We start from the raw sequence: 25,980 nt of genomic DNA on the forward strand, positions 1-25,980 counted from the left end.
TATTTTTCCATGCAGGCAATTGCTGAAGGCGTACAGTTGTCCATGGGAAGACAGGTGACGCCATGCCACGGCAATCTCTGCACTAAAATGGGACCTACCCCAGAAATCCTGTATCAGCATTTTGATGGATCTTTGGCTTTTACATGTTATGCATACCTATTATGTGTATGCGTGGTGGATGTATAGTGTGTGCAAGGCAGTGGATGCATAACGTCTGCAATAATTTGCAATCCCCATCCATTGCGGGGACTGAGCCTATTTGAAAATCTTTTTAAGGTGTTGTTCCCAAAATTACAGGCTGTGTTTGGGGGACAAAGCCACGGTCTCCCACTCCATGCTCCCCTGCTCCCCTACCACCTCCGAGGGACGTCTCACGCCTCCGTTATCCACTCGTGCTTAACACCTGGTTTCACGGCGGGGGAAGGCCCCCGGAGCGGGGCTGCGCCACACCGCTAGGCCCGGCCCGGCCCAGTCAGACCTGACAGCCCCGGAGCGGGGCTATGCCGCTCTCCCGGCCCAGGCCGCAGGGGGCGGTCTGGGCCCGACGCTTCTCGTCCGGGCGCAGGCGCCGTCGGGAGCCCGCGGCGGAGGGCAGCCCGCCCAGGGACCGCGGCTCCATGCGCTGCCAGGTAGGTGCCGCTGTTACCGGCCCGGCGGCGCCCGTGGGGAGCGGGCTCCGGTTAGAGGCGAGGCGGGTTTCGGGGGGTGGCGGGGCTCCCTCAGTCCCTCTCTTCGGCGGGGTGCTGGCGGTCGGCGGGCTGAAGCGCCGTGCAGGCACGGCGGGCGAGGCCTGGACGGCTGGAGCGGGGCACGGATCCGCGCTGACTTACACCCCCCTCCCCCACCTCTCCTCCTGACAACCAGAGCATGAGGAACGTGATAGAGCTTGTAGGCATAAAAAAAAAAGCCAGGGAAAGCTTTTCCTCACGCTGGTTTGGTTTCGTTTGTTTTGTTATTTTCAGAGAAGTTAATGTGCAATAGCGGTTTTTCTTCAGTAGGCCCCTGCTCCCCCGAATGGCGTTTGTTCCTTGAGCAGGTCGCCGTGCAGTATTTTGCCAGGAGCACGGAACTGGCGGAGCTGTGCTCTGAGACCCTCTCCGTGCCACAGCAGATCACCTCTCTGCAGCTCTGGGAGGAGATTGTTAAGATTCATCCAAGGTATTTGGGAAAGTTACTTGCTGAGGTGCACAAATTTTAACTTTTTTTTTTTCTTTTGGTAAAGAAATAAAAATTCAGCATTTATAGTTGAGCTGGAACATGTATTGGTACTTTGGTACCATAAAAACAGTGAAGTTACCTTGTTCTTGCAACCTGCAGCGAGTGTTTTGGCCAATTGCAAATGCTATAGCTTTATGTATATGCTAGGAAAGACTAGGTCCAATAAACGTACCCAAAAGTTGGGCACGAGGAGTGGTTTAAGACATGTGGCCCATTGTCCAGGAGGGCCACAGTGTGGTAACTCAGCTGCATGTGAAAACAGAACACTTGAGCTGTGTTAGTATCTGTGGAGAACGTGAGATGTCTCGAGAAGTGATCTAGCACAGCCAGGGCAATAAATAAGAAATTCATGATAACGTGCAGGTGTTTTTGATCACTTATCTTTAACTATACTGTTAGCCATTAGTCTGAGCTTATGGCGCCCTCTGGAAGGCAGGTCAAGAAGGGAACTGAAGCCCTGCCATGGGCTTCCAGCCACTCAACCCTTGCATAGGAAATAGGCTCAGCCACTTTCAACCTCCTCTGCTTTGAAAAAAAAGCGTTGTTGGTTGCGTTTTATAGGGTCTGGTCCTGGGAGTGTGCTAGGTGTGTGCTGTAAGGACCCCTGCAGCACTGGTGCTCTTTGGGGGTGTCAGCAGAAGGTCCCCCACAGGTGAGGGAATGTGCTCGGTCTTGTCAAGAATGAGTCTGATGGGCAAAGGTGCAACACCGTTTGGAAAAAAAAGAAAAAAAAAAAGTAAGGCATAACAGATTGAGGTCCTCAGGATTTAGTGCTGAATGCACTGGAGTTTGGACTTTGGTGCCAAAGTCTTCCTTTAGGCACCACCCTTCTTTATTAGATCTACTCTCAAAGGCTATGAAAAAAAACAACTATTTAGCAATGGCAGCTGTTTCCAAATGAGAAGCTCTAACCAAATGTTAGACCAGGGGCCTTTTCCGCATACAGAATGAGACCAAGTGTGTTTTGGGGGAGGAGGCAGTAAGGAATGAGTGTATTTTACTTTGCAGCCTATTACTCTGTCAGAAGCAGCAGCACCTTTGGTTACTTTGCCAGTTTGTCAACTTTGTCCTTTTATGAATAATGACTTGGAGCAGTACATATTGTATGTGCAGTTACTTCACAGTGGCCACCTTGGAAAATGCTTCTGTTCCTAGCTTTTCTGGAAAAACTCAACATAATTGTAGGGCACTGACCACAGACTTCTATTCACATTGCTAATGGATATTCAAACTGCAGCTTGAGCGTACTTGACAATGCTCTTCTGTTCCACCCATTTCCCCCAATGAATTAACTTGCAAGTGACATTAATTAGAAACCATCCTTCTAATGGGCACTTCAGTTCCATAGTTGAGCTCGTTTCCTCAGTCGCTAGCTTTACTTTCATAAAGTCCTTCCCTTCAGTCTGCCCTCTGAGTCAGTGCCACTGTATTTTGCTCAGCCCGTGCCTTGCCTGCTTTTGTCTATCTGGCTGGTAGGAAATAAGATGATTTTTACTTGTACCCTTTTGGCGTGCTTGCTTGTTTCTAGGCAATACAGCTCTCCGCTGTCTGTGCCAGATTTTGTAGTCTTGAACAATAACAGTTATCACGCCTGCATCTTCTAAAGTAAAATGTTGGCGTTCTTTTTCTGCTGTCTTACTGGTGTTGCCCTCATACTCACTGTGTGATTGCACTTAGTCATGAAAGCGACTCCCTGCCTTGTGGTATGCAGAGCTGTGGACTCTCACAGCAACATCTCGCAGATGTGAAGACCAAAAAATATATAGAAGGTCTGCCAGAAAACCATATCTGCGCTCTTAGCTCTGTTGCCACTCCTTATCAATAGCAAATTTCAGACCTGTTAAGTACAAAAGACCCAAAGCCTTATAAACTGTGAGGTTACACGACAAGAGCAACTCTTTGACCACCGAATCTTCATGAGATCTCACAAACAGCATCCCACAACACTTCTTGCTGTGTAAGAAAATTGCTGTCCAGTCCAGCCAGACCGAATCAGGGGAATATTTCCTTCTAATCTCGAAATGGATAGTTGGTATCCTCTTGAGTTACCTACTTCTTTGTTAGAAGATTTTAAAGTGGGTCTGGTATACATTGGTTGGTTCTGATGTAGTTTATAAAGGCCTATGACAAATCCAATTCCTGACTTATGAAAATTATACCGAGTTGGTTTCTCCTTAGCCGCAACAAGAAAATCCAAGATTAGGAGGTGGGTGTTTGTCATATTTTTGAAACTATGTCCTGGTTTCGGCTGGGATAGAGTTAATTTTCTTCCCAGTAGCTGGTATAGTGCTGTGTTTTGGATTTAGTATGAGAATAATGTTAATAACACACTGATGTTTTGGTTGTTGCTAAGTAGTGCTTACCCTAGTCAAGGACTTTTCAGCTTCCCATGCTCTGCCAGGTGCACAAGAAGCTGGGAGGGAGCATAGCCAGGACAGCTGACCCAAAATGACCAACAGGGTATTCCCTACCATATGACATCATGTTCAGTATATAAAGCTGGGGGAAGAAGAAGGAGGGGGGGCGTTCGGAGTGATGGTGTTTGTCTTCCCAAGTAACCGTTACGCGTGATGGAGCCCTGCTTTCCTGGAGGTGGCTGAACACCTGCCTGCTGATGGGAAGTAGTGAATGAATTCCTTGTTTTGCTTTGCTTGCGTGCGCAGCTTTTGCTTTACCTATTAAACTGTCTTTATCTCAACCCAAGAGTTTTCTCACTTTTACCCTTCTGATTCTCTCCCCCATCCCACTGTGGGGGGAGTGAGCGAGCGGCTGTGTGGTGCTTAGTTGCTGGCTGGGGTTAAACCACGACAGAAGCAGAGTTGCGTAAGTCTCAGTGGTATTTACCTCAGCTGCCCTAGACTGTGCACCAGTTTGTTGTTTAATGAAATCTCATGGTTAAATGCAAACACTCTATTTAGAAACCTATTTGTGCTCCTGCCAATCCCTCTCAGGCTTGTTGTCATCTGGGATCAAGTAGTTTTTGCTGTTCCGCAGGAGTATGTGCTTCTTGGAGATCAGCTCCTGGTCCTGCAGCCTGGAGACAAGGTTGCCATCGTCCCACCAATTAGTGGAGGCTGAATCTGTCCAAGCTCTGTTAAGTAGGTATAACTTCTTGCTTAGTTTCCTATGGAGTGTCATCCTGTGCTAAAATATCTTATGGATTCTGTATAATCTTCCTATAATCTTTTTTTTATTTAGGTTCAGAGATGTGATTGCAATTCTTTCCCTCCACCCCCAGTACTCTTTTGAGAGAGCATAACTTGTGTTTCCTGCTGGAGAGAACCATTGTGCTGACCAAAAACTTTAAGCTGGTGCACCAATAAATGATTAACACATATGTAGTAAATGGAAGAAAATTGCCAGAGAGGTCAGGCATTGTTTTGAATTTGGGTTTTAGGTCTTGTTATTCTTTAGTAGTTGTTTCTGGCTATCAGTAGATATCCAGCTTGCCTAAATAAGATAATAATGAAAAACCTCCTGCCACTTTTTAACAGAAAAGATGATACAGAAAAAGAATTGACTGCTGCTTAAAAAAAAAAAAATATTTTTTTTTTGTTGCTGTTAAAGGAAAAGGCATCCTTAGGATACCTTTATTTCTTTACATGCTTTCAAGTGCCAGTGCATGTATTTACTGCAGCTTGTTCCATTGCTGCTGTTCAAAATACTTCTTTTCCTCCTCATTCTTAGATGAACTGATGACTGGTTTCTACTCAGAGAAATTAGGAGTGTCTCCTGTGTCACTGAAACAGACCGATAGTATGAGGACCTGAATGTCCTGGAGAGCATATTAAACTTTAGGATTAGAACCCTAATCTGTGTTTATCAGAAATCTCTGTTTTAAACTGTGTTTGATTTCAGGATAAGATAGGGAGGAGGGGCTGACAATCTTACCACAGATTTACTAGCACAGTGGTCCATGCTGGTTGATTGTACTGTTAAACTGGGGCCTTGCACTAGTTCTAGTTTCATCCTACTGGCCAGACTTTCCTACCAGGAAGGAACCTGTATGCATTAAAAACCAGGTCATCACTTGATATTTGCAGTTAATATTCTCTCAGCAAGTCTGCTGAGAAGTGAATTTGCCATAGAGACTGGTCTCTTGGGGTAAGTAGATGGTGCGTGTTTTCTGAATAAATTGGGACATCAGCACTGAATAAAAGGCAGTTAGCAAATGCTAGTATCGCCAAAAACAACAACAGAGTCTGTCTGGTTTCAGCCTTTCTAGTGAGCCATGGGTGTAAGCGATGTGCCAAAAGATTTTATCCAGCTCAAGTCTGAAAAGCTCTCTGTAGATGAAGTCAGAGCTGGTCATTTCACCATACTGTGGGGCAGTGTCTCTGTTCATTGGTGAGGTTAATGTTTCTGAGCTGGATCTCTGGATGTGTTAATAGTCTAATAAATGGAACCTAGATTGTCCACACCCCGAACTTGTGCTTCTCAAATAAATAAATTCCTGGACTGAACCCAGGACATTTAGAAAACACATTCTGAATTATTTAGAACAAGACCATGGCAGCTCTTAAACAGTTGCATTAGGACGAAGTGGTGAGAAGCTTCCCTGCTGGTGTGGCTATCCTAGGGCTGAACAGAACAGCAGCTCTGGAGTACAGGACTGCTTGGGAGCTATTCTCCCATCCCCTTGGACACAGCTTATTCAAGGTGGGAAGTGGGATGATGTGGCTATGCAAACCACAGGTCCACACCTATATGAAAGCTGCTGCAACTCAGACCTTGGTTGAAAGCAAAGTACTATTTTACCCATGGGCTGGTGAAGGTCAAGGCTGATGGCTCTGTCCTGTTGCTTAATGTACATGGTACAGATCTTGAAACCCCTTTGTGCTCAAACCTTAGTGCCTCTGGGCTCCTAAATACTGAGCACTTAAACATTGCATGGGCAAATGCAATAATAGCACCTTAGTAGTTACCACAGAAGATGTCCCAGCCTTGGGCATTACAGATTGCAGACTTGTGTAATCTGTAGACTAAATTCTTCCTTGTATATTATAGATTTCTCTTGTTCAAAGAATCTCTTTACACAGCCATGATTAGGGGAGGTCATTTATGTTTGCACAGTGCTGACCTTGGCCATAGTGGGAGATCCTGGGTTTTACTCAGTATTTATTGGTGCTTTTGGTTGATAACTCATTTGTGTTTAGGTACTACGAGAAATAATTTTGAAGGGAAAAAAGTGATTCACTTTATGTATGAAGTGTATACTTCAGTGGCAGAGACTGAAATAAAGAAAATCTGCAGAGATGTTAGACAGAAATGGCCATCAGTCAAACATATTGCAGTGCACCATAGACTTGGGTATGTATGGCCAGACCACATCCTTCTGCAAGTGGAATATTAATCCTTGTCTAGTGCATGGTTGTGCTTACATAGTTGCAGGATGTGCAGGAGTCTATATAAACTGTAATGCGGTAAAGCTGGCTGTAGGATCAAGCTCTCGCTGCACAGCTAAGTTTCAGAAATAGTCTTTTTCAAAATGTGTGTTTTGGTAGCGCTTGCTGGAATCCATATTTAGACTGTAGGAACCTTGATGCTGGTGTGATGGTTTGAAAGTGGGGAGAAGGGATTGAGATCTCATTGCTGGGAAGGGGATGCTGTTGGTTTTTTGCTTTTTTTTTAAAGACATGAAGTTGGTACCGCTTTTTTTTTTCTTCTCTCTTCCATTGAGGTGCCACAGAATGTTGGTTTCTTATTGTCAGATTTAAGTCAAATTATGCCATAGGGAACCTGAAAGCTTAGAGTATGGGGAGGGGGAGAGGTATGGTAATTGCCAGCCATGCTTGTAGGAGAATCTCCTGTTGTTCCTTGAGTCTTGGATAAGCATTTTCTGGTGGGTTTAAAACATGGAATACTAGTGCCTGACATACTCTTGACCCTTCACTGTTCATCAGATTTCTCACTGAAACTAGCAGGATTTGCAGAGTGTGTTGCAAATACTCGTTTCCTTTTCTCTCAGCAGAAGGAACTTAGGAGGTGATCGCAAAGGGTAATATTAGCTCTGAGGGGTAGTTTCCTTAGATTTCCTCTATAGTCAACAGAGAGCGCAATTCTCTCAAGGGCAGCTCAAAGCATTTAAGCTTAGGTTTTTCCTCTGAGCTGTTTGCCAGAGGAGTCTTACTATAGAGGGAGAGTTGGGAGGCAACTTTTGGGAATACTACCCTTGTGAGAAGCAAAACAAAACCTTGTGCTACTTCTATTAACTAAGTTTGGAAAAAACAACACACCAAACAGGAAAAACTTCATAATTTGAAATCAGAATCTGTCAAAATTTAAGTTTCATTGCAAAATCTGCATAGTTTGGGGCACTTAATTTCTTTTTTCACAAATTCTTGTGCAAACTGAGATGACTTCTCAGGTTTTCAGATAAGAACTGGCCATTCCTGACTTGTTATTGTTCATTATTAAGCCAGCTTCCAGTGAGTTTCCTATGCATTGTTGCAAGTTAGAAATTTTCTCCTCTTAATTCCATAGACTTTATTTTAAAAAAATAATGGAAGAAAAAAGCCTATGGCTGGTGGGTTTATTCTAAAGCATGGAATTCTCACATCTGGTACTGATTTTGGTTGTGGTTTTCTTTCTTTTAAAAAGTGTATAATCTTTTGGACATGGCTTGACACTTGCTCAGTATGAATGAGTCAGGAGAGTGTGTGGCCAGAATACTGACGTGACATGGCCATAACTTGGGTGCTCTTGATGTTAAGCATTAGCTAAAGCTGCTGTTGTTCCTCTTCTCTCCCTAGTGTGGTTCCAATAACTGAAGCAAGTGTAATTATTTCAGTCTCCTCTCCACACAGAGCAGAATCCCTTGAAGCTGTAATGTACTGCATCAACACCTTAAAAGCGTCCGTCCCAATATGGAAAAAGGTATGTTTGGGACAAATTTGGTTCTAGGCCTGTGCCAGAGTCTTAGACGGCTGGGCTGGAGGCTGCTGCTGCTCTTAAGGGAAGGAGCTGAAGCATTACGGGCAGCAGTTGCTCCTGATGGGATGCCAATGTCTAGCACCAGTGAGTTTCCTCTAATGCAGCCAGGCCCATCTGTGGCAGGTAGGGCACCTGGGAGGCCCTCTCTTGCCTGTACCATCCAGCTCCTTTTCCTTTTAACTCCATCCTGGGGTCAAAGTGAAGGAGCCCTGAGCTCTCCTCTTTTGGGTGGCAAAAATTCAGTTCTGCACAGGCTTGTGGAAGAGCCTTGAGTCAGCTCTGCTTTGGACAGCATTGCAGTTTGCAAGTAAAAGTGGCATTTCTTGTCTTTCTGTTTTCCCTTCATCCCCGTGGCCTTGAGAAAGCACAAAGCATTAAGCAACAGCACACAATGAAGGGATGTGCAGAGGTCCCAAAGCTAGTATGGGCACATAACAATGTGTGGAGGGACCAGCCTGGGTCTAGAAAGAGTCTCATTGCATAACAACAGTGTTGCATGCAAGTAATGAGCATTACCTCTGCCTTCTCTCCCAGGCAAAACTTGGCATGTGGTAACAGTGATGTTTTCTGCATTGCTCCACTTTTCTGACACCTCTTTCAGGAGACTGGAGTTCTGTGGTCTCAGAAAGAATAATCAGGGGCTCAGAGCCCTGCTGAATTTGCTGCTTAGGGTAGACCAGTCTGTCCTGAAGATGTAATACTTACTGTATTTTGGGTATTGTTGTAATTTTTATTTTTTTAATATCGACATTTTATATACACTTAAATACTCTCATTCCTAAATATGATGGTACAGTAGGTTAACATAGCAACATGTAAAAAGGGCAGTGTTTCAGACACAAGTGCTGTGTACTCTATAGCTTTTACATCATTTCTTCTAGATCTCTCCTGAAGTGACTTCAGCATAGATGGGCCCTTCTAAATTTAATGGGGTTCAGCCCAAGGTTCAGGATCTGTCCATATGTAAGTCAGTATGTTCTAAGGATGCTGTCCTCTTTTCTGTTTGCCAGCTAAGTGCTGTGTAGTCCTGTTGTGATCAGTAAATAACAGCAGGATGGCTGTTGAGTTGTTTGGCCTGGCTCGTGGCTGTATGTAGCAGACTCCCACAATATTTCCCATTCTTTGTTTATATTTCCAGGAGATTTATGAGGACGAATATTCTTGGAAAGAAAACAAGGAATGCTTTTGGGCAAATTCAGAAAAATAACTGTGTTCTTTTTAAAATAAAGTGTTACTGTTCCTAATGAGCATAGTGGTTTAGCTTTGAGTTGTTTTTACAGAGAATCTATATGTTTTTAAGCAGTTGTAATAGACATTTAAATCTGAACAATTTAATTAGGACTGAATGAAATGAATGAGTAATAAGTAGGGTTTTTAAGTGTTCTTGACTCTCCTTTGAAATCATCTCTTTGTGCTTTTTAATATGGAGTCAGTTTTTAAAACAATCTTCCCTAAAATTCTTGGTTGCAAGGCATTTAGTCCTCTGTGATATATACTGCTTTAATGCCTTTATATTGGTAGTCTGTGTTCACTGTCTGCATGGGAGGTCACAACAGGACAATTGGATTTTTTTTTTTTAAATCTTAAAATCCTGAGTTTAATTTTATATGAATGCAGAATCAGTTTGCAAGCTTTATGCTATTTTGACATTCTTGTAACATGAAAGCTACTTGAAGTAGATTAAACATTTTGGTACAGACAGAGAAGAAAATATAAACTATACCCCAGAGTTATTAACTTTTTATTAGTGGTTACTTTCCAGTAGCTGTGTCTCACAGAAACATTTTTACTGTGCAGCTGATATTACAAGTCCATTACATTAAAAAAATATGGACAGACCTTGATTCAAAGTTAGATCTAATACTCTACCAGCAACAAACTTGGATTAGCAATAACACGCAAACCTGTAACTACTTAATGATGACTACATGATTAATAACGACTACATGATTAATATTGAAGGAGCTTTTTTGGCTGTGTAATTGTATGGTGCTGCAGGGAAAAAAGCTATTATTACAAAAAGGCAACTATAAGAATAAGTAATTAGTTTTAGTAGTTTGACTTTAGACAGGTTAGGATTCAAAGTCATCAAAATGGATTAGTTTTTCCAAAGGAAAGTGCATCTATTGAACTTCTTGCAGTTTATATATGTATTTATATTTGCATTTATGATTTTAATACAGTTTTTCTCTTGTTACTGTTTTGAAACCTAGTTAAAGAGAAAAAGACTGACATAGTATGCCTGTGCTTCCACTGGAAGCAATGGGCTGCTCATCTGAGTAAGATAATTTTATTTATATTATTGTTCTGTGCCATGATAGTGTTTAGGTGCTAAAAGTTCAAATTCCCATTGTGTATGGCATTTTTACTCATGCTGAGAGGCAATTTTATCTAGTGCGCATTATCAATGTAGACAAGATAGATATAAAGGAAGGGAAATGAGGTAAAGAGAAGTAAAATGATTTGCTCAAGCTTATATATCATTACATCACACAACACTTAATCCTTAGCTGTATAATCCATTTCATTGTGTCTGCAGTAAAAAAATCTACAAACAGCTGCTAGCTGCACAAAATAAAACCAGAAAATTAGGCAATGACCTTTTTTTTTCCCAGTGATCTCAATCAGTTTTAATACTTAGTGATGGTTACTGTATCCAGCTTAAGTAAAACCCAGTGAAACACACAACTTCAAGCAGAAGCATGGTTAAGCTGTGCTTATTAGCTTACTGATGCACTTTCCTCAATGGAAGTGAGCAAGTCCTTGCTCCGCAGGACAGCAGCTGCTCCTTGTGTGCATACACATACGCAGCCTCCAAACACCATGTGGGCCCTGTTATCTAGGCAGAACTGAGCAAGTTCAAGGTTGAATTTTCCTTTGCTTTGGAGGTTGGAGAGAAGCCCTCTACTATTTGAATGTCATTTTTACCGGGAATTGTACAGAATCCTGAGTACAGATCACTTCCTCTGTCAAATAATTCTTTTTGTTTTTAGAGGAAAAAAAAAACTAATATGCAAACTGTTTTCCATTTTTGTGTTCATTTTTTCCATGTTCATGTTTGCTGTTACCATGCAACTAATTAGTGTATTAATTTCACAAAAATAAATGCCTAATTTGCCTTGTGGTGGATGGTTTATGAATGAAGTAAAACCTATGCAGTGCTTGCATACTGGTGCCGTGCTTTGATACAGAAAACTAGTGGTATTTAGAACAGTTAAATTGTACTTGGTGCCCTATGATCAGGGCAATTCCTGTGGATTCACTGCATTGCACTGGTGCCTCTCTAGTGCTGCAGTCTCCTGGAAGATTTATCCAGGGTGACCTTAAGTGCACCTTCCCCATCAGCAATGCAGCTGGGAAGGAGGGTGCAGAAAAGAAGAGAAAGAATAATTGTGTACTTCCCCACAGTGACCAGGAACAATGAATGGAAGAGATGATGTACTGAGTCACAGCTGAGTGTTACAATGTGTGTATGCTGCCATGGTCAAAACAATGAAATGTCATTTTGTGTCCCTAGCTGTGCATGAGGCAAGTACTGCTTTGTTCTGGAACAATGATGTATCAGTATTGTGTAACTTTGGGTTCTTCAGCTGGCATCTAAAAGCGAAATGGAAAAGCCCCTAGGAGGGATGATGTACATAATTAGAGGTAAAATGTATCTCAGTGAAATTTAAGTCCATACTCCAAGCTTGGTGTTCCGGCTCCCTCTGCAGGGCTACCCTCTCTGCTAGGGAAATATTATCTTAAGAGGGCAAATTACTCTGTTCTAAGATAGCTGCCTAAGGCTATGTCTAGAAGTGCTTCCAAATTTCCAGGCCAGGGGATGAATCCCAGCTGCGTCTGACTGCATGTCAAGGAACAATGTGGCTGCACATGTCCTGGTTTCTACACACACAGGACTAGGCTGCTAGATGAGGACTACCTTGTGTTCTGGTGAGGCCTGTGAGTGGGATGATAGGCAGCTGCAGATCAATATACAATGCAGTCCTAGCTTTCTGGGACGAGTCCAGCTGCTTCTCTGCCTTGGCTATTAACCTTGGGAGGTTAATCCCACCCCTCCGTGGCTCTTCCAGCTGTGTCACAGCGTGCTGCAGAGGTGGTGGTTCCAGGTACAGACAGATGTTCCCAGGAACAGATGCTGCAGACCAGAGGGTAAACATGTGACTTGCGTAGAGATCTGCCAGATGAGTGGTGTTTGTGGGAGGGAAGTGCATGTCTTCAGAGTGAGAATTTGTCCTTCTGAAAAGATGTCTTGGTCTTGGCTGGCAATATTTGAATACACTGATCCCTTTGTCTGGCAGAATGTCCATATATCAGCATTGCTTAAGAGTTTTCTGGCTCAAAATCTTTCATTTGTTCTATTCTCAAGAGAAGCTCAGCCTGATGCATACTATGAAAACAGTAACTGATGGAAGATTGTAATGAAATAAACTGGCAGGGGGTGTGTGTTATAAGGAGCCTACCCAGGAGATGGCAGCCGAGAGACGGCTGTGTGGGAGGAGTGGCTCCCAGTCTGCCTGCCTTGCCCAGGTGCTGGCTGTGCTGGGAAATACAGGTGCTGGCTTCAGCTGTCACTCATGAAACTGCTACAGTTGCACTCAGGAATGAAGCTTTTACATTGCTCAACTTTAAACTAGATTTTTTGGCTTTTCTCTCAGCTCACTTTTCCCTTAACTGTTCAAGGAATTTGTAGTTTTATAGACTAATGCATTAATTTGCTCCATCAAAAACATTAGAAAGAGGAAACTGCTAAAACTAATTATTAATGAAATGTAATGAAAGCAGACAATGCTAACCACCCACCCCCCCACCCCCCCAAAGCTCTGAAAACTCAATCTTGAGCTCTTCCATTAAGTGTCCTTTGGAGGTACTTGAAGAAAGAGAGTTAAGAATAGGCTGATGACTCTAAATCAGCAGGTTTTTTTTTTTTAAATACCTTAGGCCTGTTTTTGTTTAAAAACAAACCAACCATGCAATTTGATCTTATCAAGTGTTACAAAAATTAGCATCCTGATGTATCTTTATAGCAGTTCTGTTTTAAACATTCCATTTCTATTGCTTTAAGAGAAAGAGACAAATACATTTTAAAAACTGCTAGCACACCAAGGCCGGTGATTGCCTATGAATAATTGATCATAAATGAGGGCAGAAAGGTTGACTTAAAAGATAGAACTCAACTTTTTTGAGGCTGTGAAAATTATGTACACTTTATTACCTTTAAAGGCAATAAAAAGTTGAGGCAATTAGCTATGGATTTTGAGATGCATTTTCATACTTTCATTTTCTTTAGTCTTTAATATGCAAACTTTTGTTGCACCTCAGTTTTGGATATAAAGGGTAATACACGCAAGTCAGGATATAAAGAATCTGGCTTTCAGTTCTGCAGAACACTGAGACTTGGTGAAAGATGGAGTTTTGTGCCTTAAGATTAGGGTCATCTGATTCTGTATTACAGAAGTGTTAAAGTTGGTAGCCTGAAACTTTATGTACCACTGTTAAAATATGGAGGAGTCGAGGGGGGGTGGAAGAGGAAGCTACGTGAAAGTGGCTAGTTTTCAGGTGGTAGTTACTGCCATGACTGTCTTCCTATTCACAGTCAAGTTCCTCCCACTCTTCCTCCCCCACCATGCTCCTGCTGAAATGTTGCATTCGGTTTTCCAACGCATGGTAGGGAATAGCCAGAGCTGGTGTCAGGAGATGCTACTGCCAACCAATTCTGTACATAGTATGAAGTGCAGGGTATGGGGCTGGCAGAATATGGTGTAATTTTAGATGCCAGTGAAGATAACCTCATGTTTATAGGAAGGCCTGACTGTGGTAAGGTTTTAACACCAACATAGCTGCACTCAGAGCTATCCAAATAGCTATTTTGCACTAATATGAACTGACTTATACTACAATATAGCTTACTGGTAGTGTTCTACTCATAACTATAACCTATAAGATTTTAAGTGCAGCTTCTTTGTATACCTAGCAGAGTCATCCCCTTAGGGTTTTCACTGTGTGCTACTGGAACAAAGACATATTTGGCCCCATTTTATATAGTGCTTTTTCAGTGGCATTTCTTCTCTTTAGGGTGCTGTTTAAAAATAAATGCTGTGTTCAGCAGTATTCTTGTTTTTATTGTAGTAATGCTGTTAGGCCCTCAGGTAGGCATCACAGAGATACAGTCCCTGCTCCCATAGAGCTTACATGCTAGCTTTCAGAAGTCAGTTTGATTATAAACTCTCTTGTACATCCCAAATCTACACATAGGCTCATATGAAACTAACTCTGAATTTGGACTTGATTCTAGTACTTCAAGAAGTCAGCAGCTAGATTCAAGACCAGAATCATATGTAACTTGAGTTTGCTGAAGGTATTCCTGACTTCTCTTGCTGCAAGCACAAACAGAAGCACATGCTGAAGCTCAACATTTCAGAATATTATTTCATCTGTAACATGCTGTTTTTAAAAACTAAAACAAACAAACAAACAAAAGCCCTTGTGCATAATACAAAATATACATAATATTTCCAGCATTATTTGCAGCTGTGCCAACTTAAAAGTGCAATAAACTCACCCATTACAAAAACTGAATTAGCCATTTAAGTATTAATTGTAAAAGAAAAATAAAACTAGCAACTTGAAGTAGTTAGGATACAAAACCTTACCCATTGCTATGCCTTCCCTTTATTTTGGGAAAAGTATTATGTCCAGGCTGGGAGGAAAATCCTGTTGTCTGGGACAAAATAAAACCCAGTGAAGACTAGTGAATTGAATCATTGCTGCCTAATTGATAAACTGTTAAATCCCCCAAGAAGTTGGATGTCAGATATTGACCTGTACCTCCCACCTAAGGTGGAAGAAGGAAATCTGGTTGAATGCCTAAATTTCCTTGCAAGCAGCACCAGAAATGAAAGATGCTGCCATCTGCTCTGTTGTGAAATTCTCCCTCTGGCCTGGAGTGCATGACCCTAGTTATGTAGGAGCTTCCCACATGTATGGGTGTAGGATTTGTTTTCTTCCTCACAAGTTTATACAAGAATTGAGGCAGACAAATTTTTATCTTTATTGTCAGAGCATTTGCCCTCAGGGTTCATAATTACAAGTCAGGAGCTTATTCTTTAGATTTATGCAATTGCTACTTTTTTTTTTTAACTTTTAAAATAATTGTTTTAGTCACAAACTCAGCTGATGGCAACAATCATCTTTGACAACTGAGATTAGAATCTAGATTGTTTTTCAGAATGTTAAAAAAAACCACCCCAAAACATAACATTTCATAGATACAAAATAAAGCCCAATGTAACAGTATTGGTAGTGCTTCTCAAGATGAAATTTGAAAACCAGTCATAACATTGCAGAGAACATGCTGTAAGTGGTTATGAAATTCATATTTTCTTCTCAGAGAGAAAGTTACAAAGGTTTGCTGGTGCAAATAATTTCTCTAAAACAATAAGGATGGAGCTAGTCAATGAAAAAATGAGTTTTCTTCTCCCAGTCTGGAAGCAGTATTCACCACACATTCATCATCAACTTAATAGAAAATGTCCTTTACACATATGGTACTTGTCAACTGAATTACAAACTGATGCTGTTCCACAATAATCTGAAATAAATTGTTTCACTCTGCAGTGGATCATGAAAAGGGTTACTGGCACAATATGTTACTGTAAACTCCGGATCTGCCAGTTCTAAGGGCTAAGCTTGTTTGAAAGGCAAAAAATTTATAGGAAAAGGCACTATAAATCATTTTTGGAAAAAAACCAAACTGTCCTGCAGTTACTCTTATAATAGAGTAGAATCTGTAAAATATTTTCATCTATAAAAAAGACACTTTCATTAGAAATGTTTAAATGTTATTAAGCTTTAAGGCACTCCAGCTGAAGAACCGACTGGATCACAACTACTGTTGGTGGCTCAGATCTCCTCTCTTTATCCACATAACTCATCATCTTCAGTCTTTGTCCTTTGTGAGTTCTGTAATTTCATTGATATCTTCTAGATCCTGTGTCATTTTCTCATACTGTCTCTTGAAGAAGCCAAGCTGTGAGAAGTATTAAAATAACACCACGTCACAGTCAGTCATCAAGAGTTGCGTTTCTCAGCTAAGCTAAATAGTGTGATGGTAGAAATACATGTGTGCATGCACACACATATGGTGTTTGATTTGTAGGCAATTCCTAACTGTAAAATGAAAGGAGCTGGGCCTTAAACTCCTGCCTGGTGCAACTAAATGCCAGAACAGTGGTGCTGAGTAGCCAGTTGTCTCCCTGCCAAGATACAGGCATCTCCAGGCTGCTTTAATATGCCAAGGAGCCCTTAAAGCAACAATGCCCTGGCACACAGAAAAACTTTTCCCTCCCCTTAATCTAAGTATCCTTGGTAAATGACTTTTTGCCCTCACCCTTCTCTGTTCTCTTTTTGTCTGTTTGGTGTATATCCTATCTCCTTGCTTCTATTCCCCAGCTTTGCCCACTGGGAATATCATGTACTGGAAAATGTGAGACCTGGGCATGACATGGATGGTACGGAATAAGGGGTGGATACTGTCCTGGTTTCAGCTGGGATAGAGTTAATTTTCTTCCTAGTAGTTGGTATAGTGCTGTGTTTTGGATTTAGTATGAGAATAATGTTGATAACGCACTGATGTTTTCGTTGTTGCTAAGTAGTGTTTATCTAGTCAAGGACTTTTCAGCTTCCCAATGCTCTGCCAGGTGCACAAGAAGCTGGGAGGGAGCATAGTCAGGACAGCTAACCCAACTGGCCAACGGGGTATTCCATACCATCTGACGTCATGCTCAGTATATAAACTGGGGGGAGTTGGCCAGGGAGCAGTGACCGCTGCTCGGGAACTGGCTGGGCATCGGTCGGTGGGTGGTGAGCATTGTGCATCACTTATTTTGTATATTCTATCATTATTATTATTCCCCCCCCCTTCCTTTTCTGTTCTGTTAAACTGTCTTTATCTCAATCCATGAATTTTACTACTTTTTTTTCACGATTCTCTCCCCCATCCCACTGTGTGTGGGGGGAGTGAGCGAGCAGCTGTGTGGTGTTTAGCTGCTGGCTGGTGTTAAACCACGACAATAGTGGATGGAAACCTTGGGAGAAGGATTCTAGACTAACAAAGTGGTGGTTTGGAGACTTTTCTTGAGATTAGCTGTGTCTATGTTGTCCATATGACAGCCATTCCAAATGCAAAAAATACTCCACATTGTTTTACAAATGAGATTAAGTATATTTGCTGGAGACCTCTGCCAAACATCTGTCTACAAACATCAAACCAAATACACTTACAGAAGTAAGACTATAAATCAGATTTGGTAAAATGTTTCCCAGAGCTCATTTATCTACAATAATTAATTCTGTTGCAGAAAGAAGTCCAAATTTTGATCTTTTCATGAACAGGAAGCTAAATTAATTTCAGAATTTTCTAAGTGAGTTTTGCTGATAGTTCTACAATCTATTTGAGATCTGCAGATTTTAACTAAGTCTGGTTTATATAGCAGTAGGCTGAAATTAAAACATTTTAGTAACTTAAGGGAGGTTGTATATAGCCAAAAGGATACATTAGTTCAACATAATCAAATGTCATCAGAGTTTATAATTTGCTATGTACTCCTAAAGGGCACTGAAAATGAAATATTATCACTTTAATACAGTAAAAGATAGAGAAGTTGGAAAAAATCTACTTATCCATCACTTGCAGTTAGGGTATTCTCTCCAATTATAAATAACTCGGGGTTATGTGTATAGATTTCTGCCTCTGCAGAGAGTTGTAATGTCTGGAAAGTTGACTGAAAGAGAAGATAAAAAAAACTGTAAAGCTCTATTACAGGGCAAATTGATTAGAATATAGATGACCTAAAAATAATTCTCTTGCTTTGAAATGAAGACTTCAGAACGAGAAAAAAATCACAGTATTAAGAAAATTAAAATTATCTTTCTTTTTATTTGTCCCAAGCTAATGTGTCTATGAAAGTAATAATATATCAGTAATCCAGGCCCAATTTTGCTGTTTTTACTTATTAGCAATGAAACTGGAGAACTGGCTTTTCTTCTTTAACATATAGTTAAAGCAAAACAGAAGAATTTGATTATATATCCATTTTTATAGTTATTTCAAAGCTGTCACTGCTACTAGCAGGGAAGAGATGGAGAAAGAAAATAACAGTGAGAAAAGGAGAAATAGCTCAGCAACAAAAGACAGATGGGGAAATATCTCTGGCCTTTGAAAGAAATGGAAACTGGATGTTCTTTCCCTTCTTTCCCCCCTCACTTCTATCCAATGCTTCTGGTTTTCCTCATTTATTTTTTCCTATCACTATCTGTTCCTCTCCACTGCTCAAATTCTGACATCGCTCCCTCAGCTTAAACAAAGATGACAACAAAAATCTTAAGCCAATTCCTATCTGAAAAGGGACCTTGTGCCAGATACCACTTCCTTCTGCAAATGTGTCCAGAGGCAGAGGAGCACGGCTGTGCAGACACTACCACCACACCACTGTTCTCCCTGTGCATGGGAATGGCCCTAGGTTCATGGGAGCACTCGCCAGCCATACCAGATGCAATGAGCGCTCTGTCCTTTTGCCTCCTGTCGCGAATGAGTGGTTTAGAGGCCGCTTAAAGAATCACTGTCAAAGGTATTAGCAGAAAGTGATTTTAATAGGGATTTATAAAAGCGCGACTTAACAGAGTTCGATGGCAAGGTTCACTCTATCACTTACTGCATGGATGAAGTATACAAAGGAAAATCATGTTATAATTGAGCTAGAATGATTTGTACAGAGACTGAGGATGAAAAGGGTAAGGAGACCCTCCCGTTGAGTCACAAGGTTCAGAGAAGACCCCCTTGCTTTCTAAACTCCTTCTCAGAGAGGAGTCTAGGTGCGGCTGGATCTACCCCTAGTCTCAGACTTGGTCAACGGTTTATGTCTAAGGGATTATATGTGTTTAGCAGCAGTCTAAGGTTCACTCACAGTTTTAAGGTGGATCACAAGATTTTAGCAGCACTTAATCATTAACTAATTTAACATTTACAAAGTAAGTTAGTAGAGTCTACTACAATCACGACAGTAACTTAATTACAGATTATGCTTACTATCAGTTCACACACAGAGACAAAAATATATATATATTAATGTACAAAAGGTATACCTGTTAAAAATTCCCCTCGAGTTCAGTGAAATATTCACATCAAATGTCTTGGTGTTTCTCAACGGGCGAAGGGTTGAGCCTTGAGGAGTGTTTCGGCCAAGGAGTGTTTCAGCCCAGGTCCCGTGTCAGTCGGCGACGGTCCTCTGAATATCGCAAACTTGAGAGTTCGCGAGCTCTGAGAGGCGTCCCACTCAGAGGGAGATGCTGGGTGCAGCCCACTGTGGTCCAGGAGAGCTCAAAGGGTCTCACTTAGGACCGCTGTTTATAGGGTCGCAAGATGATTGGCTTTAGTCATCCATAAATTTCCATCCTGGTGTCCTGGTTTTGGCTGGGATAGGGTTAAATTTCTTCCTAGTGCTGTGTTTTGGATTTAGCATGAGGAGAATGTTGATAACACACTGATGTTTTCAGTTGTTGCTAAGTGCCCTCCTAGTCCAAGGACAGCTCCCGTGCCTACTGACTGAGCTAGGTACACAAGATGGGAGGGAACATAATCAGGACAGCCAGCCCAGCTGGCTAATGGGGTATTCCATACCATGTGACGTCATGCTCAGTATATGAACGGTAGGCGTGATCCAGGAAGCAGCGATCGCTACTTGGTTATCGGTCAGCGCAGGTGGTGAGCAATTGCATTGTGCATCACTCATTTTGTATATTCTATCATTATTATTATTATTTTCTCTTTTCTTTATTTTCTTTCTTTTTTCTTTATCTCAACCCACGAGTTTCTCTCACTTACCCTTCTGATTCTCTCCCCGTCCCACTGGGGAGGGGGAGTGAGTGAGTGGCTGCGTGGTATTTGGCTGTCTGCCAGGTTAAACCATGACACCTGGCCACAGTTCCTGGTGGTAGTTACTAAAATTCTCAAGGTTTCAGTATTGTTCCACTTGAGCTACGACTCAGATAAGGGTATCAGGGGATGACACCTGGGCCAGGCAGTATTTTCAACAACAAGCATAATACAACAGAAATTAGTAAAATTACTATGGGATGTAACATTCGATTCAAAGTTCCTGTTGCTGTTGGCAACCATCCAAATGAGGCATCCCACCAGTGATGTTCTCCATCCTTCACCTTATCTAGGATATGGTGTATCTTCTCTGCATCATGATGGACAGTAATCAGTTCTTTCTCTGTTGTTTCAAATTTGTTTTAGCAATTGACTCAGGTCATTATGTTGTAACAGTTTTCTTACTAATGTAAGATTCATTCCAATGGGGGTAGGTAGTAAATCTTGATAGGATGTATAGCTTGATTGTAACAGCTGATGGGTTGTAACAGGAGCTGAATAGTTGAAGTCGCATCCCATGATCTTGGTAAGATTACAAATACAGATATTTGAGTGATTATATGTCTCCACAGTGGTGGTGTCTGTAAGTATAGAATCACAAAGAGTTCTCATACAAACACATCCATTTCCAACATATATAAGTACAGTTTCAGAGGTTTCATCAGGATGTATTTCAAAATGACAAACATTTTGTCCAGTGTCAAGACAAATGTCTTGGGCTTTAATGGTATTACTTTCACAAATAAATCCCTGTTGTTCCCGTACAACACATGCATCAACATCAATAGTTTGCCATTTGTTCCCATTTTGTTGGGCTCATACTCTATGTTCTAATGGATAGAGGACAGTTCCGTTGTGATTTAATCCCAGCGCAATGATTGGGTATATGGTGTATACCAAAGCATTGCGTATTGCCAAAACAAAAGCTGTGACTTTGCTGTCAGTGGGGTCATAAGTAAAATTGACTAGATGCCACCGAGATTGGAATTCCCTTTCAAATTTAGTTGCATTATCCCAAATTACCTTTTGGATTTTAGTGGGCAAGGTGCCCTTATCACCTTCCCTTATAATTGCTGCCATGGTAGATTGTATCCACAATTGAGCTTGGATGCAGCTAAGAGCTAGAGAAACATTAGTTTGGGTTATGCCAAATGCATCTATGATTAGTCGGTGGTCTTTTTCACTAATTCTTTCCCATGCAGGCAATATATTAGCTAAAAGCCATTGACTAGTTCCTAGTGCTGTCAAAGAAGATCGTAATGGGTGTTCTAATTTATGTAAATCACTTGTTGCCAAATTTATTTTGTTTGCTAAAACTTCAGTGTCTATGCTGTTCAATATTCCTAGTCCCATTCCCAGGATGCCAGTCACATCTCTCCTTGATCATTTTGGAGAGGTGAGGGTTTGTCCATGCAACCACGCTAACTATCCTGAATAAGATGTATTCAGCAATGGGGAGCAGGTAGGTTTAATTGTAGAGATATTAACTTGCATTGATATAGCTCCGCTCATTTGAGAGACTGTGATGGATTAAATAGCACTTACTGTTGTCCTATGTTTTTAATTATATAGGGACCAATGTTATAAATGTGAGGAGACAGTTTGATAGGAGGCTGAGTTGGTGAATATGGTTGTTCGATATCAATCCTGAATTGAAGACCTAGGCTGGAATGAGAGTTGGGGTTTGTCCAAAGACACCTTACGAGTACTGAATGGGATATAGTAAAAGTATACCAACATTCTTGTTGAAAAGGACAGGTATGTATGTTGTCTTTTCCTTCGACGTTGTTTACAACAATGTGTAAGGTTGCTGTCATGCATTTAGTATGATTTTCAATTCGGCATCCTATTGAAATGGTGTCTCCTTTGGTTCCCTTTAAGGATGGAATTTGTCGATTTTTATTTTCGTCTTTAATAATCCATTCCTGCCTATGAAAGGTGATGTTATTGTGTAGTGCTATTGCAGATAAATTTAGATCAGGTGTAGGTACGTTAAAAAGTACATACGCATCAACCCATGGCCACCCCGTCGTACACAAATTCCATGTTTTGCGCTCAATAATCATAAAATCAAATAATAGTTCTACGCCACGATTACCCCAGTAGCAGAATGCGAGTACAGGTTGTGTAAAAGTGAAATTGTACCAACAATCTGGTTCTGGTATCTTATAGCAATATTTCTCGTTTTTTCTGGGTTTAGAAAATTCGGTGTAGTATATTTTAATTTCGGTGGGTTTTTTGTGGGTAGATCCATTGATTGCTCTGCACCCTATTTTTATTTTTTCCCCTGGTGTGGCTTGAAGTGATAATATTTGATGAATGTTATTATTATTATGAGATATCTTAATTTCCTTCTAGTATAGTGTCTCCCATCTCCATTCATCTTTTGAATATGTCTCATTCCCATGTATAACTAAAATAGCAAGGTTCAAGTTTGTCTTTTCTGTTGGTAGGGTTCCTATATTTCCAGTGTAATTTAGTAGTGCATGGTCCCAAGGATCTTGTGTCTGAACTAAAAGGATTATACTTATCTCGACTAAAAGGAAAAATAAAATTGGGTTGGGGAGATGCTGCTGCTGTTGTTGCCATCGGCATAGATTCATTTTCTCCTGTTAAAGAAAAGAAAGACGACGTTTAGGTGGGGAAGGCTGAACGGGTTACCCCTTTTAGAAAGAAGGAAAAATCCGTCTAGTACTGATTCTATGTTTTGCACCACTGCTATCAGTAGCTTCCCAAGCAAGTGGGCCATGGGGTTTAGTTAGCCTTGGCAGGGTGATTTGTTTGTAATTTTAATCTACACTGAGGACATTCTGTGAGAATAACTTCACAAGTTTTCCTGTCTAGGGGCCAACCCTTACTTTGTGCAGCAAAATAAAGTGCTGCTTTGCCTGTGTGACCTAATTTTTGATGTAGCCATTCTCCCGATCGATACCACTCAGAATTTAAGGAGTTTCCTATTTTTTATCTTTCTAATCTTTGTCAATTCATCTACTTTTTGGTTCCAGTTTGTGGCTGGCTTATTATCTTGGGCATGAGCTTTCACCCATCCCATCTTGAATGGAGTTTTTCTGGCTATATTTAATAATAATTGCCAATCTTGAGTTCTCCAAACTGGAGATCTATTTACTTCCCAGTTCAGGACTTCCCATTGACAAAACCACTGCGTGGCACCTGCCCACACGGCATAGGAGTCGACATAGATCACTTTTGCTCCGTTTTGTGCTGCTAGAACAACTGCCCTTAATTCTCCTACTTGTGCACTACCTTCACCTTCTTCTATGATTTGTTTGCCAGTGTTGATGTTTAATGCAGCAGCCTTGTATTGCCATCTGCCATTTATTCTCCTTGCTGAGGCATCAGTAAACCAAATGTCATCTGTTGGTGTTCCCCCGGTGAGGGGAGGTGTGTTTAAAATAGGTGAGGGTTTAAAAGGTTGTTGTAATGCTAATGAGTCTGCATTTATAGGCATCTGTAATTTGGAAAGTTTAGTGTGTCCTTCAGTTAATCTTATTTCCTCTGCAATTCCTGTCAAATAAGCATACCATTTTCTAATTGTAGGCTTTTGTGCAATTCCTTCTGGGGGGGCAGTCCCCTTTAGAACTGCTTCTAGTAAATTAAACGGACCTCTGGTTTGTACAGGTTGTTCCTGGTGTATTTTCTCAGCTTGTTTCACTGCTCGGACTAAAGACAATAGTCCCTTTTCCCACTCGGAATATCTCTGTTCTGTCTCTTTAAATGCAGTTGAGCTGAACATCAAAGGTCTTTTTGGTCCATCAGGGCCAGTTTGGAACAGGTTACAGTAAGTACCATGTTTAGCAAAACCCCATTCTGCTATAATAGGGTCGTGGGGCTGTACTGGTCCTAATGACTGATATGTTTTTAATTCTTGAATTAGAGTTTTGACTGCCTCTTCATGTTCTGAATTCCATTCCCACGGTTTTCCTTTTCGTAAAAGTGAGTATAGTGGGCGAGCAATGATAGAAAATCCAGGTACATGTTTTCTCCAATATCCTAAAGTACCCATGAGCTGTTGTAATTCTTTTCTTAGATTGGGGCATCTGCAATTGTTCTATTTTACTTAGGGTGTCCGGTGGAATTGTTGTACTACCTGCAATCCACCAAGTACCTAAAAATTTTACTTCTTTACTTGGTCCCTGACATTTCTCCGGTGGGATTTCAACTTCTGCTTTATGTATTGCTTGCCACACTGCTGTTGCTGCTTCCCCCACCTCTTCAGAGGAATCTCCTCCAATTAGAATATCATCTATATATTGGTACAGTTTCACATTCTGGGGAAGTGAGACTGTAAAAGTTCAGCAAGCGCAGCACGAGCAATTGTGGGTGAATGTTTATACCCCCGTGGGAGTCTGTTAAAGGTGTATTGTATACCTTCCCAAGTAAAAGCAAATTTCTCTTTATCCTTTTCCTGCAAGGGGACCATAAAGAACGTATCTTTTATATCTAGTGCTGCCATCCATGAGTGTGTGGCTGTTAAAGTTGCAATATTAGGTACGGTAGCCGTTAGTGGAGCTGCGTTGGCATTTAAGCAATGATAATCAATTGTTAATCGCCACCTCCCATCCGGTTTTCGGACTGGCCAAACCAGTGAATTATATGGGGAGTGGGTTCTGGAGATAATGTGCCATTTTTCCAAATCTGCTATTACTTCGGAGATTCCAGCTCGTGCCACAGCAGAAATTGGATACTGTGGGACGTTGGTGATTTTTGAATCAGGGAGTGCAGGGGCTGCACAGAGAAGACGCACTACAGCCTCCCAATTTTTATCAGGGTTAGGGTCGACATTTGAACCAAAGGACTACACGCTGCCGTCTGGCAGGTGCCAGGTTCGGCCATTCAAAACATTGAAACCTAAAATATTTTCATTGTGATCTTTAATTGCAAAGTGAGTAGACAACATGCGCTTCTTGCCCGGGAGCCATAAATTAACTTTTGCAGTTTGGCAAGTAACACTCGCTCCATTCACTCCAATGATTTTAACTCTTTGCTGTCCAGGTCGTACACCCAGCTTCTTGGCATCTTGTTGTGTTATTATTTAAATTTGTGTTCCTGTATCTATTAGAAATTTTACTAATTGTTGTTGAGGGCCAACTGGAATTAAAACATATGGGCCATTGTCATTTATCCATTGATAAGACTTCACTTGCCAGACAGGCAGGCCCAGTTGCCATCCTGGCATTACTTGTTTTTTGATCTCAAATTTTGGGGAAGGAAAGGGTTATCGCTCTTTCTTGGAGCTGGCGCCGGAGGAGTTGAAATACACTCCTTTTCTTCCTGTAACTGTTTTTGCAGCTGCTCGATTTTCAAGGACAGTATTAATTCAGCTGCCTTTCTGCCTTCTATTTCTTCTTTTAGGTCCTGCTCCCTTATATTGTTATCCTTCCTATACTGATAAGCAGCTTCTAAACAGGTGCCTAACATTTTGCAAATAGTTTCCTTTTCCATTATATGGCCCCTGGCTGCATTTAGTTGTTTTTCCACAGATTCCCAATCATGCCAATTATCACGAGCCCATTCATCTGAGAATTTAGGACTTGGACTTATTCCATGTCTTTGTAAGTAATCAGTGATACTACTTGCCATCCTGCCGACTACACCAATTTGTCGCGAATGAGTGGTTTAGAGGCCGCTTAAAGAATCACTGTCAAAGGTATTAGCAGAAAGTGATTTTAATAGGGATTTATAAAAGCGCGACTTAACAGAGTTCGATGGCAAGGTTCACTCTATCACTTACTGCATGGATGAAGTATACAAAGGAAAATCATGTTATAATTGAGCTAGAATGATTTGTACAGAGACTGAGGATGAAAAGGGTAAGGAGACCCTCCCGTTGAGTCACAAGGTTCAGAGAAGACCCCCTTGCTTTCTAAACTCCTTCT

The 25,980-nt window shown here is 41.3% G+C and overlaps 1 protein-coding gene and 1 long non-coding RNA gene across 3 annotated transcripts; both read left to right on the forward strand.

Moving 5' to 3' along the window:
• The first annotated feature begins 500 nt into the window (after positions 1–500).
• Positions 501–4,296, forward strand: LOC142075025 (molybdopterin synthase sulfur carrier subunit-like). The gene is made up of 3 exons (XM_075136015.1): positions 501–629; positions 1,037–1,158; positions 4,170–4,296. Exons 1-3 carry the CDS (start codon positions 501–503, stop codon positions 4,294–4,296), a joined length of 378 nt encoding a protein of 125 aa, XP_074992116.1.
• Positions 4,297–6,436: 2,140 nt separating this feature from the next.
• On the forward strand, positions 6,437–9,399 carry LOC142074731 (uncharacterized). Of its 2 annotated transcripts, none has more exons than XR_012670685.1 (3): positions 6,437–6,528; positions 7,971–8,094; positions 9,290–9,399. It is a non-coding gene; the product is annotated as an uncharacterized LOC142074731 (long non-coding RNA). The 2 variants fall into 2 exon arrangements; XR_012670686.1 differs by having other exon boundaries at positions 8,025–8,094.
• Positions 9,400–25,980: the final 16,581 nt, after the last annotated feature.

Source organism: Calonectris borealis, chromosome W (assembly GCF_964195595.1).
Source record: "Calonectris borealis chromosome W, bCalBor7.hap1.2, whole genome shotgun sequence".
NCBI lineage: Eukaryota > Metazoa > Chordata > Aves > Procellariiformes > Procellariidae > Calonectris > Calonectris borealis.

Coding starts and splice junctions, on each gene's coding strand:
- LOC142075025 (XM_075136015.1), top strand. CDS start 501: ATGCCGCTCTCCCGGCCCAGGCCGCAGGGGGCGGTCTGGGCCCGACGC. Junction 630..1,036: donor GCGGCTCCATGCGCTGCCAG/GTAGGTGCCGCT, acceptor TTCCTTGAGCAG/GTCGCCGTGCAGTATTTTGC. Junction 1,159..4,169: donor ATTGTTAAGATTCATCCAAG/GTATTTGGGAAA, acceptor AATCCCTCTCAG/GCTTGTTGTCATCTGGGATC.